At 57.7% G+C, this 14,749-nt stretch overlaps 2 protein-coding genes across 6 annotated transcripts in view; one reads left to right on the top strand and one right to left on the bottom strand.

The window, feature by feature from the left end:
- Maff (v-maf avian musculoaponeurotic fibrosarcoma oncogene homolog F) overlaps nt 1-1,206 on the top strand; it is a gene marked incomplete in the record, with an annotated part of 10,403 nt that extends 9,197 nt beyond the window's left edge. The window contains 1 exon segment of the mRNA XM_013511539.1: nt 1-1,206. Coding sequence (XP_013366993.1) covers nt 1-8 — 8 coding nt within the window.
- A 1,297-nt stretch (nt 1,207-2,503) lies between these two features.
- The window catches only part of Tmem184b (transmembrane protein 184B), a 28,029-nt gene continuing 15,783 nt past the window's right edge, over nt 2,504-14,749 (bottom strand). For 2 of the 5 annotated variants that reach the window (XM_013511534.1, XM_013511535.1), the window contains 7 exons: nt 12,045-12,135; nt 11,512-11,587; nt 8,647-8,738; nt 7,743-7,912; nt 7,102-7,296; nt 5,471-5,491; nt 2,504-4,758 (listed from right to left, as the gene is read on the bottom strand). In XM_013511534.1, the coding sequence (XP_013366988.1) occupies nt 4,517-4,758; nt 5,471-5,491; nt 7,102-7,296; nt 7,743-7,912; nt 8,647-8,738; nt 11,512-11,587; nt 12,045-12,135 (887 nt within the window). In that variant the 3' untranslated portion in view covers nt 2,504-4,516. Of the gene's footprint in view, nt 4,759-5,470; nt 5,492-7,101; nt 7,297-7,742; nt 7,913-8,646; nt 8,739-11,511; nt 11,588-12,044; nt 12,136-12,698; nt 12,881-14,749 lie in introns of those variants that run through there. The other 3 variants (XM_013511537.1, XM_013511533.1, XM_013511538.1) reach the window with 2 other exon arrangements.

Raw genomic sequence — 14,749 nt, forward strand, 5'->3', positions numbered from 1 at the left:
GCACTTAGTGCCCGCTGCGCCCCGCCCACTTCCCACGTAGCCACCTCTCTCCGGCCCCTCCCTTCTCAAAGTGCCTGAGCGCCTGTCTGTTCCTAGGTCTCCTCCCTGCCGGCCCCTGTGGCGAACACACATTCCCTTCCTGGGCTCCGCCTTTCTCTCGCAGCCCCTCAAACTGGGCCCTGGGGAGGGGCACCTTTGCTAGGCTGGCAAGCATCTGGGGCCAGGGCTTCCCGCGGCTGAAAGTCTTGTTAGATCCGGAGGGACTGGAGGTGGAGCCGGTCGGGGAGAGGAGGCCGCGCCTCCTGGAGAGTTGGGGAAACTGCTCTGATGGGGCCGACGTGCGCCCACCCAGCCATCCAGCACTCCGTGGAGTGACACGGGCAGTCCTGCTGGGCAGAGGCCCTGCGGAGACTCCCACCTCGCTTTGGGCCTGGTGCGGCCCCGCTTTCCAAAGCCCAGAGGGTCACAGCTAGTGAGGCCCAGCTAAGATGGGGACACCCTCCCCACAGCAGATGGGACAGCGTTCAAGGCCACATATCCCTTCGTGACCCAGCGGACTCCAAAAACAGCGTTTTCAGTGCTACCCCAGGGTTCCAGCAGAGGGTTCTCGGGGACAAGGGACAGGGACTGATGAAGGTGGGAGAGGCCTCCGAGCCAGCGGCACAGCTGTCTGACGGGAGGGAAGAGAAGCAGAGGGACAGAGAAGGTGGCATAGAGGGCAGAGCAGAAAGGGGCTGGCCAGCCAGAGGAGGGGACAGTGGAGGTGACCATTGTGGGGGTAGAGAAGTGAGGAGACGGATCCTGCAGCTCCGAAGCGTGTGGGGCCCTGGGCCCCAGCGTGACCCTTGAGTGTCCCCTGTGGGGTGGGGGCGGCACTGCCAGGGGAAGCCCAGCCTGGCCCCGCCCCTAGTGCGGTATACAGCTCCGCCCTTTATTTATTGCACAGATCTAAGTTATTCTCCCCAGCCAGAGCCCAACTCTTGCTCCCTGGGAAAAGTGGCGTGTGGCCCTGGGCTGGGCTTTGTATTTTGTATCTACAAATAAATCACATTTTATCTTATATTTAGGGAACGCCAGGTGGCAACAAATTTTTTTAAGAAATTGCCCGGGCCCCCAGTTTATTTATTTTCTGACTTACAGTGAGCGAGTTACCCGCCTTCTGTATTTTGTAGACTTTCTGAATAAAGTCAAGTTCTCTTTTCTGCAGAGAAGTGTGTGTCCTGGGCCATGCTGTGTGTTCTGGGCGAGCAGCTGGGGAGCCCGTGGAGAGGTCTCCCCCTCCATCACTAGCTCTTGCACACAGGCAAAGGGTGAGCGGATGGGGCAGGGGAAGTCGGTATGGAAATTTAGCCTCCTGAGGCCGGGGTAAATTCCCTGGGCTCCCTGTGGGGAGCACTCAGTCCCACCCAGAGGAAGAACCTTGAATTTTAGAGAACCCTTCCCAGCACTTTCACACCTAGGTCTGTCTACACCAAGCTGGAAACACTTTCCCATGTTCTGCGAGGCAGGGAGCGAGGGGGCCTCCTCCACCCCAGCCTGTAGGCTTGGAACACAGTCCTGGGTCTTGACCCTGGCCCCAAATTTACATCCACCCACTCCACCAGGCCTCCTGGCATACCCTGAGAAGAAATAGGGTAGAGTCGGAATCAGGGCTTGTGTACAGCTGTGTGTCTTTTCCTGGTGGTACAGTGATACGCCTGCTGTCTCACCTGGCTTCTTGAAGCCTCAGTTTACCCAGCAGTGAGACAAAGGTGCTATGCGGTCACAGCCGTGGGAAGCACTGGGGCTTGGAGGGCAGGGGGTTGTAACAGCAGCAGCATCAGGGCTAGGGTGCGGACTGTGTGTGGCTGGCGGGGAGCGGCGGGCTTGGGGGAAGATGGGGGATTTAAGCGTGGGAAAGGGCCAAACCGTATGGCCAGGCCAGGTGCACCCACCTTCCTCTCAGGTTGGGGCCCTGCCAAGAGCTGCAGCCCGAAATGCTGAGTGCAGGCCCGCGGCACAGGCATGGGCAGCAGGGAGCCAGGGACAAGTCAGCTGTTTATCTCCCACCCCCTGCTGGCTGGGAATCTCCCCCGCCCACGCAGCATTCCTGCATTCCTGTGTGCTCCTGTCAGCAGAGGGCCAGGCCCCTGAGAGGTGGGGGGTCCGAGGTGGCCAAGGCTCCTGACTTCTCCAGTGCCAGGATGGCTCAGGAGCCTGGATTCTAGGACCTCTGGGAATCCCTCTGCCCCCTGGAAGATGCCTTCAGAGAGAGCCTCAGAGGTGTGGGCTCAGCCACCTGGTGACCAATCAATTGGCCCCTGGATCTCTGCCCCCTCGGGTGAGGAGAGTAAGTCCTGTGAGCACTCAGCTGGGGACCTAGATGCTAACTTCAGTTCCTGGCACTGCAAACCCTATCACCTACCTGTCACACACAGGGGACAGGGGGGACACCCCTGTCCATCCCACTACACCCACCTCCCCAAACCCACAGGGCCAGGAAGAAACCTCACCGCAGGCAGCAGAGATTTCAATACAATCTATATTATCTCATATATATATATCTCTTCCTCACTTTATTTGCTCACTTGTCACGCATTTAAAATGTCACAGAGACCAAAATAGAGTGGCTTTCTGGTGGAACTCATGGCAATCATACGACGAGATACAAAACTAAGGGACTCTGTCTTCTCATACATCATACAATTAATTTTTCAAGTATTTTTTTTTTATGTACAAAGAACTACTCTACCTGGAAAAATTAAAAAAAAACAAAAACCCAAACAAACCCAGACAATGTAGGTTATGCATCCTAGGAAAGAGGGGATGGAGCAGCCGGGCCTGGGTTTCCATCCCCGAGTCCCCGCGGACCGCTTGTTCCCTGCCACCGAGCTCCCCACCCCGCCCGCCATGCTCATGGGCACCAGCCAGGATGGGGGCAGGAATCAGCAACACACTTTGGCCTAGAAGGAGAAGGAAGATGTGTCAGAGAAACAGATTTGTAAAAGCCAACGTGGGAGGGAGGCAGAGCTGCTCCTGGAACAGTCTGCACCTGCCAGCTGCCTTCCAGGGTGGCCTGGGACCAGCTGGCCGCCCCACCCAGACAGGACGGAGAGCTGGCCGCCAGCACCCCATGCCTGGCCCCTGGGCCCGAGGGGAGGATGAGGCCAGGAAGGCTGCCGGTAGGCAGGAGGAGACTGTTCATTCCAGCAGTGACCAGAAGAGTGAGCTTCCAGCACACGCCACAAAGCGAGGACCCTTCCTCCTCCCTCCACCTCTGCAGCCCAAACCCAAGCGCTCCCTGGCTTTCCAATGCAGGACATGGCGCCTGATGAGCGCCCCACTCCCAACACTCTTCCTAAGATGTGGCTGGCAGAAGCCTGGCCCACCTAGGCCTCCAGCCCTGGGAACATGGGCATGAGGCGGGCGAGGAGAGGGAACTGGCAGCCTTGGCCACCGCTGCAGTCTGTCCATGGGCACCTGGCCCAACGCTGCAGGATCCTGAGTGCCAGCAGCTTACCAAGAAGCCCCCTGGGGGCGTCTGGACAGATGGGGGCTGGGAGGGACTTTCGTATGTGACTAAGGCACAGAAGAGATGGGCAGGGGGCCAGACAAGGCAGAACAGCAGGCCCTGTGTGGGTCAGGGGCTGGGAGGGGGTCTGGGGCCACTCCTCCCACCTCGGGGCCCCTGCTGCATGGCCATCCCTCCTGTCCTTCCCAAACACTGGTCTGAAATGTGGAGGCTCAGACCTAACCCCTGAAGGGGGCAGAGAAGCCCCAGCCAGGAAGCAAGGGCTCTGCCCACAACTGCATCAGGAGTGGGACCCAAGTAGGGCAGCGCAGCTATCCTCAGCAGGCCAGGAGGAAGGGGGCAGAGGGCGACCACAGAGGATAAAGACAGCCAGGGATCAAGGGGCCCTGCTTCACCAGAGAGGGGCCAGGGGCACAGCAGCCCCTTCCTAGGGGGGCCCGTGCCTCCTGCTGTCTGGCTCTGATCCTTGCAGCATGCCAGGTGGGCCTGGATCAGAGAGGGAGGGTGTGCTGGGCGTCCACACTCCCTCCTCCTGCTGGCCTGGGGTGAGTGGCTCCAGGCTCTAGCGTGGGGCGAGGGAGCGGGCAGGGAGAGCCCAGGTCAGGGTATTGCACAGTATGGGGTGGGCAGGGCCTGGTGGGGAAGGGCCTAGAAAGCTGCGGACGAGGCTGGTCCCCACGCTGGGCCTGCACATGGCTGGTCCTGGTAGGGCTGGTCCCCGGGTGCCGTATCTCTACCACAGGCCGGGCAGCAGGGGTATGGGAGCTGCTCCCAGAGTCCTCTGCCCTAGCCCGGGCAGTGCAGGGCTGGCCGTGTATAAATATTCCTGAAGGCTCGTGAGTGAGCCTGGGCTGTCCCCGGCACATAGGGTTGGGTTGTTCCTCTGGAAGCGATATGTGTTTCTGGTCCAATAAATAAAGGGCACTAGCAAACTGTGCCAGCTGCCTCCTGGCCTGGCTGGGAGACTGGAGGAGGGCACAGTGCCCCAGGCCAAGGCACCCACACCTAGAACTCGTCGTCAGAGCTGAGCAGGAGAGTCTTCTCGGTGTCGCGGGTGCCACTGAGGCTGTGGGAGCGTGACAGGCTGTGGGCACCACCCCGCCAGGTGGGCCCGGGCTCCAGGGTGGACTGCTGCGTGTACTGCTGGTAGGCGGGCGAGAAGTTGTGGATGGCGTCCTGCACGATGTCGTGCGGGTTCATGGTCTCCTTGAGGCTGCTGGAAATGCTCTTCATGGGGGCGCAGCGGCCTGAGGGCAGGAGGTGGGTGGTGTGAGGGAGGGCCACATGTCCTGGGCCAGACCCACCCCTGGGAGGGTCACTCAGCCCTCCCCGCTGGGGACAGACATGAGCAGGGGCAGGATGTAGGTCCCTCTGCTGGCTGGGAGCAGGAGTGAAGAGCAGCCGGGGAGCCCAGCACCTGCAGCTAGACAGACAGGCGGCAGGGGACCTGGGTGGAGAACAGCAAGCTGCCGGCCATGTGCCCCACACGCGCGCTCCCACTCCAGTGCCAGACCCATGCCCCCACACACAGAGTGGTGTGCCTCCATGGGCAGGCACCGCTTCACAGCGGCCCCCAGCACTGGGCTGGCCCACTGGCTCCCCCATGGAGAGAGCAGCAGCTCCCTGTCCCGAAAGCTTCCTCCTAGATATCTAATGACAGGCCCCCAGCCACCAAGCCCAACCACAGACCCCAGACTTCTGACCCAGACCTGAGTCTCTCCACCCTCTGTGCTCTGCTAAATGTCCCAGCTAGTCCTTAACTGCCTTGGGTCCCAGAACTGAGCAGGGTGTAACCCAGAACAGCCAGAGGCCAGGACAGGAGCAGGCAGAAAGGGGCTCCCCCAGCCCAGTGCCCCTGAGGATGGGATGGAACACAGAGGGGCTACAGAGAGGCATGCCGGTGACAAGGGACCAGAACAGACGTGCAGGACAGACGTGCAGACAGAGAGCAAGACCTACCGTAAGGGCCATACGTCGGCACTGCCCACGGCCAAACCCGGGGCAAGTGCAAGGCAAGGGGGCGGGGAGAGAAGCCGGAGAGATAAAGAAGACAAGAGACAGCTGAGTGAACGGCAGCCCACCCCTAGGCCCCGGGACACCACCCCTCCCAGTCCCCAGGGCTCAAGAAGACATCTGCCTTGGCATGACTCCTCCCAGGTACTCAACAGGGGCCATCCTGACTAGCAGGAGTGCCGCCATCACACCTGGGCCAGGATGCCCCACCATGAAGTGTCCCAGGCTTGGTTGGGACCCATCTGCCTGCACATAGCCACATGCGTCACAGACCTCGAGACACCTCCCAGATGAGGGCATGGAGGGCAGGGTGTGTGTGTGAGAGACAGAGAAGAGACACACACACAGCAGAGCTGGTGCTGCACCCCAGCCTAATGTCAAGCCTAATGCAAGCCTCAGTTGGAGTTGGGGCTCCAGCCCAGGACCAGGGGAGACAGGCACGGGCAGGGGCAGCAGCTCGCCTGGCCAGGCTGCACTGCCAGCTGGGGTATTTCTTGCTTGGGTAGGTGGGTCTAGGGGACCATGTGGAAAGATGGCCCAGGCACCAGCAGGCAGCCTCAGCAGAGCCCCTAAGGTGTGGATAGGTTCTCTCCCTGCCCCTTGAGGTTGCCCCAGGCCCCAGGCCCAAGGGTAATTTTTCCATGGGCACAGGCTCTGCCAACCAAGTCCAAGGGATATGGCCTTCAGGTGAATGTGTGTCAGATCCTTCCCACAAGGGCATGGCCAGAGGCAAACGGGGCAGCAGCCACCATACCAATAGACAGGGGCTGGGCACAGAGCAGGTGTGCAATCAGAGCCTGACGTCGTGACCGCTGGCAGGTGTGCTGGGGGACAGAGCCCAGCAGAGGCATTTTAAGGTCTCTATGCAACAGGGCAGGAGCAGAGGCAGTGGGCCAAGGTGCCCCATTCCCCTTCACGCTATACACATGGGCCTGCAGTGGGGCCCAGGGAAATGCGTTTCTTGTCTCAGGAAGAAAACTGACCCTGGGCGGACACCATGGACAGGCTTCCCTCTCCTCAGCCTCTGCTCTTCCTCTTAGATCGCCTGGATTGAGCCTTCTCTGCCCGCCTGGCACACTGCTTCTCCAGGCACCTGGTCTCCCCAGAGCGCTTAAGCACACGCTGCCACCAGGCCAAGTGCAGCAGGTCTCTGACAGTGGCCCTCAGCACTCCTAGAAGTACTCCAGGCCACTCTCCTGTACAGCCAGGCCTGCTAACCCCATTCCAAACAGGATGACTGGCAGGCATCAAAAAGCTGTTACAAGCTATTACCACCTACTCTGTTTCTTACCAGGCATTTGTTTTGTTTTTTAAAGGATTTCAGAAGGATAGAATTACAGGACAAACAAGTAACTGTACACAGTGTTAGGAGCCCTCAAACTTGTCTATTTGTTAGTCTCTGTCCTAACTTTCTCCATCATCTCTGGCTCTCCACGCTCAGGCCAACTGCAGGAGCCTGGTGGCTTCTAACTCCCTAGTGTTGGCGGCGGGGCCCGGGCCCTCCCTCTGTGGCACCTCTCCCAGGGAAATGCTCTGGAATTCCCCACTCCTTCCCTGTCCTCAGGACCCACTCACACCTTGTGCGTCCAGCCTCTTGTCTGCATAGACTTTGTAGGTGAAGGCATGCCGCAGGGCCAGGGCCGCGAAGAACATCTCCACACAGATGATGAAGTCCTGGTAGCCAGCAGCCACGGTGCCCTCGCCCACCGAGACGCGGGCCGAGTGGATCTTGGGGATGGCCCCGCACTTCTCCAGGATGGCCAGCAGCATGCCTGGGCAGGAAGGCACCGTCTAGCCCTGACTGGAACACTCCCAGGCTTCCCTCTTCCTGCAGCCCCACCTGATGCCCATGCACCCCAGGGAGGTTGGAAGAGGTCACAGTTGTTCCTCTAACAGGGACAGTGACACAAAGCCAAGGCCTCCAGAAACTCCACTATCCCAGCTCCCTGTCAGCCACCAAAACCAGGACATCACCGATTACGCAGAGCTCCCAGGTTGCCCCCACCCAGAAAATGGGATCCCTAAAGTTTCCTCAAAGGGGCTGTGGGAGGCTCCATACCTCACCCCCACAAAGTGCATGGTGGGCTGACGCCCCTCTGAGACCCAGGCTCGGCCCCCTGGCATAGCCTGATACCTGGGCTCCACAGACATGAACAGGAGGGAGAGAGAGGCTCAGAAGATGGGGATGCAGGCATTGGGAGGCTGGGAGGAGGCTGACCTTGCCAGAAGGAGAGAAAGATGACGGACTTGACCATGAAGAACTTGAGGACGGGGCTATAGGGGCTGAGCAGCTCCCGGGTAGCGAAGTAGAAGAGGAAGAGGGCATAGAGGGCCAGGCTGACAGAGATGTTGTAGATGATGGTCACGTAGAGGTAGCCGCTGGTGACACTGCAGGACGGGCACACACTGGCTGGGACCAAGCCTGCTAAGGGGCAGGGCCCGGCCCCCTCTGCGCTGACCACAGCCAGTCCTCCCAGCTCTGCACTGAGCGCTGCAGGGTGCGGTGGACGACAGAGGGCACTGCCAGCCCTCGACTTCTGCTGCCCTCACACCATGTCCGACTCAGAGACTGTGCTAGAGGCCACAGCCTGATGGCCAAACGACAAGTGTCAAAGTGGGCGACACCAAGCTTGCTCTGCTGCCCTTTCATGGGGCCAAGTTACCTCCCCCAGCCTCCCCCTGCTCACCTGCCTGGGCAGGCGGGGCACAGGCGGTGGCACGAGGTGCGTGCAAGCACAAGTGCAGCATGCAGCCGCTGTCAGGAACCCAGATGAAATGCACGTGGGCAGTTTACAGCGCGGACTCTGCGTGCGGGGCTGACGCGGCCTCCTCCGCCTTGGGAGTGGCCCTGCCCCTTCGTGGCCCCACCCCACAGCACTGTGTGCTTGGATGGGAGCCTGAACACAACTACAGGCCAGGGCTGGCTCCTGGGGTGGCACCAGGGTCAACTGCAAGGGTGACCACTGCTGGGCTCCGGCTGGAGGTACAGGGAGATGTAAGCACCATGATGGCCAGCAAGCGCAGGGCCATGGGGCCTGTCTGGCTGCCCCCAGCCCTGAGCCAGGGCACTGCTGGGGCGCCAACATTCCTCCCATGTGCCCGAGGGAAGACCTGCTGCTTACTCAAAGTCTCCATCCCGGTACTTGCCGAAGGCCTGGAGGACCACGGTGCTGACGGCCATGAGTGGCTTCACCACACAGAACTGCAAGGTGGCCTGGGAGAGAGAGGGGAAGGTCAGCTCGAGCATGAAAAAGCACCTCCTCTAGGGGCTGGGCCTAGGACGTTCGTGGGGACAGAGGGGAAGGCTCTGTGATGCATCCCTGAGGGGACCTCTGCAGGCGGGGGAGGAGAAACGTGGGAGACAGTGTAGCTGTACGAGGATGGGAAGAGCCAGGACACAGGGCAGGAGGGACCTGCGCAGCAGGACACAGGGGCAGGAGGCAGGAGACACCATCAGAGAAGGCTCGGAGCGGGAAGGACTACAGGAAGCCACAGAGAGATGAGAAGGGCCACTCCCCCTTCCATGCAGAGGATGCAGCTCAGGCAAAGGCCCGAGGCAGAGTGGGGACAAGCACAGGCTGGGCACGGGGCAGGAACAGCAGAGCTAGTGGCTGGGAAGACAGGCAGGTGGGAGCTGGGGGCCTCATCACTCTGGGTAGGTCGGGCCCTGCTGAAGACTAGGTACAAGGACAGCAGGAGGCTGAGGGCTCCTCCTGCCCTCCTGGCCCATCCCCATCGTTCCCTGCCCCGTGCCCTGTGCCCTGTGCCCCAGGCCCAGCCCAGGGCTTCTGACCCGCACTGGAGAGGGCCTATAGGAGCAGCGAGGGACAGGACACAGGACACAGCCCAGGCATGGGCTCTTAAGTCCCCAGAGCTGAGACTGGATGAAGGACTGGCTGACTACTCGCTGCAGCACCTTGGGCAGTTGCCTGGCCTGAGTGGCAGCCTCCCTAACAAAAGGGACACAACCAGCCCCTCAGCACAGGGTCGCTGCTGTAGGGACAGGAGTACCATGGAGCAGTGTTCTTCTGGGGGTCTGCTCTCAATGCAGGCTGTGCGAACCCACTCAGCCAACAGATGTTCTCGGCCAGGCTCCCACAATCCCTGCAGAGGCCCCACGAACTCTTGGGGCATCCATGTGCCCCAGGACCACACACCCCATGAAGCAAGTCCACCTGCACATGAGGCCCCCATGACCAGGAGCGGGGCCAGGCAGGGAGGCTCCCAGGCTTCCAGCTGCTCCCGTCGCAGAGAGCTGCCCTGCGAGAGGCACACATGAACAGAAAACCTCACAGAAGTCCCCTAGCCCCAAACCCTGTCAGGAGGAAGAGGACTGACTCCCTGTGGGAGACAGGGGAGCAGCAACAGGTCACTCAGAGTGCATGGGGGAGCCAGCCAGCTGCCTGCTGTGATATAAGTACTGTTGCTATCCCTGTCACGAACAAGGAAACTGAGGCACTGAGCAGCCCAAGTGGCAAATGCAACACTGGAACCCAAGCTACCAAGCCCCAGAGCCATTGCCAACTATATCCTGCATCAACCCATGGTTTCTAGGCCAGGCTGGATGTTGGCGTCACCTGGGAGCCTCAAATGCATGCCATTCCGGCCGTTCCAGACCTTCTCCACCAAGCTGGGTGGGACGGCAGCCTGGGAATCTCCTCTTAACAAGTGCTCTGGGAACCTGAGAGTGCTCAGCCCCTCTGGGGCTCCGATGAAGCTGTGAGTGCTCCCTCACCACAGGAAAGGGACGAGAGCCCTCGTAAGTTCTTTCCTTCCACCATCTCTCCTGCCACCGCCAGCATCCAAGCCCACAGGGCCGGGGAATCGCTTACAACTCAGTGACGTTCACTGTGACCATGAGATCAAAACTCTGTGGACAATCTAGTCATCCAATGAGGCCACGACGCAGTGAGTCACAGCTGGGCCTCGAACCTGGGCAAGGGGCAGAACCCCTTGTAAACAATGGCTCTCGATGCCTCGCCCTGCACCTGGGACAGTTTTAACTCCCTTGCTGCAGCCCCAGAATGAGTCTCAGGCCACTTGGCCAGGAGGCCCTGAAGGTGTGTGGCCATGGGCCAGCCCTCCAGCGGCCACCAAGACTCAGCTACAGGCTTTATTTCCCTCCTGATTACTTGATGCTGGAGGAGCTGACAGAGGCCCCATGGACACCAATGCCAGGCCACCAAGACGGTGGCACACCCTTAGACTCCCTCTGGCGGGAGCCCGCACTCATATTAAAGGCTTCACCTCCCTGGCCTCATCTGTGCCTTACAACCACTCCTTCAGGTAATATCATTACACACTTTACAGAACAGCAAACTATACTCAGAGGCCGGGGACAGAGCTCAGTGGCACAGTGCCTGCCTGGCGAGTACGAGGTCCTGAGTTTGCTTCCCAGTACCAAACCAAAAACAAAACTATACTCAGAGAGGTTAAATAAATTATCTGAGGTCACTCAGTCAGGAGAGAAGCTAAGGTCAAACTTGGCTGGTCAGATGCCCTGGCCCAGGCACTTAATGTGAGACACCAGTATACTGCGTCGAGCCAGCCACTGTGCACCCCAAGAGGGAGGCCGAGGGAAATAGAAGCCTCGGGACCGCCACCTGGGAATGTGGAAAGAAAGCAGAGACAATGCAGGCCTGGGTCTTTAGTGCCGAAGCCCCCATCCCTAGTCACAGCCAGTAACATCTCAAATCAGGATTCTACAATCTCTGGTTCAGTCACACACAGAGATGCGGTCAAAGGAGCAAGACTGGGACCATCTCCTCCTGCCCCAAGTTGTAGCACACATTCCCAGGATGCTGCTCATTGCCCATCTGAGCATGCACTTGCCACCCTAGCAGCTGGGGGACGGGAGCTGGAGGCCTGAAGGAACTCCACAGATGCACCCAGGGCAGCCTGCCTGCAACATGCCCATCCCCCACCCCCAGGTGTGGATTCTGTTCCCCAGCCTGCTCACCAAGCCAGGTGGCGGCGGTGACACTTACCTGCTTGCAGAACCGCAGAAATCCAATGGAGTAGGTCTTTCCCCAAAGACAGCATGTCCCGTACATGCAGCTGGACCTGGAAGAGCCACGTGCAGGGGACGGGCTGGTGAGCTCAGCACCAGGGCTTGGGAAAGGCAGGCTGGGAAGGCGCCCTCCTCACTCACAGCACAGAGCTGGGGTGGCCTGCAAGTGCAGGCCAAGCCCAGGGAGGCACTGCGGAGCGTCTGTGTGAGCAGCAGGACAGGAGGGAATAAGGCTGCCTGGGACCACGTGGTAACAAACCAACTCAGAACACACTGAGTGTAAAACCAGCAAGGGAGAAATGCATTACAGCAAAGGACAAGGGTGATGGGGAAGACAGAGGGCGCACGCCAGAGACCTCCCAGGAGTCCATATAAAAGGCCTTGCTCCAGAAGTGTGGGACAGACACAGCTGGTCAAGGCTGTGGGCACAGAATCTGTGGGTCCAGCTGACACAAGGGCAGAATGAAGAGCATGAGGTCACATGGGGCCCCAGGGAGACACGATACTCACTCGATGGGCTTCCCTCTGATCTCCGACATGATGGCGCTCTCCCCCCCAAGGTACTCATAACACAGGCTCAGGAAATTGTAGATGACCAAGGCTGCGGAGAGGCCCAAAGACAAGACTCAGACCACAAGCATGGCCAAATGGCAGGCGGAATCTTAAACAGCCACAGCCACGAGCAGCAACATGGAGGAACTTCAGAGATCAGGTTGTGCAAAAGAAGTCAACGTCCCATTTGTAAGTTCAAACTCAAGTGCAGCTCAATCACAGAGCAGGCAGACCCACATGGCAGTGATACACAAAAAAGGCCGGGAAGTGACACCACAGATTTGGGGGCAGGGGGTGTTGGCAAGGCTGGCAGCGTATAGTTCTGGGGTGAAATGATATTGGCTTGATAAGTATTTATTAATTTTACTCCCCTTGTACATTATAGATCAGTTTTACACCAAGGTAACGATGCTGAGATCTCAAGAGAAATTCTAAGCATTAAGACTGAGCACAGAACTTTCACACAACTGGCAGTGGAATTTAGCATACAGAGAGCACCATGAGCTCTAACAAAACAGAAGGATGCACAGAATCTGGTGAAAATGTCTTGGGGGGCTCAGTCAGCTCACTGAATCAGGACGCAGCTCAACATCACAAAGACCCAAAATTTACCGCAGCAGTGATGGCACAGCAGAAGTATGCTGTGAACACCGAGGCAATGATTCAGCAAAGGGCCGGCAGGTCTGCAGGGCGGAGGTTTCTGCTGGGCCAGCTGCAGGGGGCCAGAAGCGCACAGATGTGCCAGCATCCCACGCTGCTTCCCTGCAGCAGCAGATGCCTCTTGCCTTCTTTTTTTTAAACAATTTTTATTTTAAAGAAAATAGTACAAAAAAAAGAAGAATAGCAAAATACAAACAAAACAAAGCAAGGACATTAAAAATGATACAGGGTTTCAAACCAAATAATAGGGATTAACAGTGGTTGTTATATTACATATTGTTATCTTCAACAAAGTTGCTCATATTACCAGATGTAAGAATAGAAGATTGATCAAATCATTAAAGGGAATAAGAAAATAACAATTTAAAAGAACATTAGAGACAATACATAGTTTCACTAGACGGGATTGTAGGAATTCACCAATGGTTGTTATACTGCAAATTGTTGTTGTCACATAAGTTGCTCAGATTACCAGATGTAAGCATGCAAAATTGGTCTAAATATTTTTTAAAAGAACCTCTTAAACATTAACTGTTCCCCTCAACAAACCATCAGACACCAACAGTACAGTTATGCCACCAATCCATAATATATAAAATGCCTTAGTATTTTCTTTTTCTTCTTTCCCTCATCCCAGTTGTTCCTTCCTTTGAGCAATTTCTTTCCCTTTCTTATTATCTAATGTACATTTTGGGTTTTATTTACTCTTTCATGTTCTTATACCAGGGAACCTCTTACCTTCTGAGCAGGTTCTGCATCTGTCCTGCTTTCGCATGGCGCCACTGTCCCTGCTCTCCCAAGACCTGTGACCCCAGCTCCAGATCTGGGGGTTCACACTCTCAGCACAGGGCTCCGGACTGGCAGCCACCTGCTCTGTAGTACTTCTTGCCCTGGTATGTTCACCCACTGCCTTGGGTCACCTCAGAGGGGGGCCCTGGGCTGTGAACCAAGAGCTCTGGAAGCTGCCTGCTGTGACATAGACTGCCATTCTCCACAGCAAGCCAGGGTTGTTTAAAGGGGCTATGTCAGGGGTGGGGGTGCAGCTCAGTGGACAGTACGGGCCTAGCATGCTCAAGGCCCTGGCTTCCATCCCTAGCACCACCAAAACTAGGAAAAGATAAAAAAGAAAAAAGCACAGTGCTGTGTTTTCCAGAGAAGTAAGAATCACACATAATCAGAACGATTCATGAGTAGTGATGTGGGGAAGTCAATAATGTAAAACAGAACAAAGCAAGACCGACTGGCTTCTCGGGTACATGACCCTGCATGGAAGCCTATCCTCCTCAGAACCCAAAACTGGCACCTGGGCAGGGCATAAGCATCTACCTATTTGAACCCAGGCACACAGAACCCTGCAGATGTATTTTCAGGCAGAAGCTGGCCCTCAGCAAATTAGGAAGAAATATATTTGGGGTACTGTGTGCCACTTCCAGTTGCTGCAATCTATTAAGATCTCCCATCTCCACAGCCCAGAGCACACGTCCAGTGTTGCCGCGATGGTTCTTTTATGTACACTGAGCAGAGGGTGTGCCAAGTGGCTCTGTGTCCAGCCGGGCTGTGTGAGCCTGTGACCCTCAGTCTCCTCACGTCCTGGCAGGGATGAGACGACCACCTGCTCTGACGGCTGGGCCCTGGCTGTCACAGCCATTACTGCTGTCCACCTGCCTTCCTCAGCCTGGACACCCGTGACAGGGTTGAGGGTCCTGTGCACTGGCTGGCCGGTAGAGAGGCAGCCCAGGATGCCTGGTGACAACAGGGCCCTCCACTGTCTCCAGCTCGCTCTTCATGGACAAGCATCGGGGTTAGGCACCCGGCCAAGTCTGCAGTCAGCCTGCTGACAACCTTGTCCAAGACACACAAGGCCAAAGGGAGGATGTCTCCATTCTGTGCCGGGTCCCGCTGTGTTGGGACAGACGATATTTTCTAGAAGCAGCCACACTTTGTGCTGTGATACCTCCTCCCCTCAGAAGTTCCTTCTCTTTACATCTGGGTAGGCCTGGGTG

The sequence above is a fragment of the Chinchilla lanigera genome, unplaced genomic scaffold (genome assembly GCF_000276665.1).
Source record: "Chinchilla lanigera isolate Chin_1 unplaced genomic scaffold, ChiLan1.0 scaffold00012, whole genome shotgun sequence".
In the NCBI taxonomy this organism is placed as follows: Eukaryota; Metazoa; Chordata; class Mammalia; order Rodentia; family Chinchillidae; genus Chinchilla; species Chinchilla lanigera.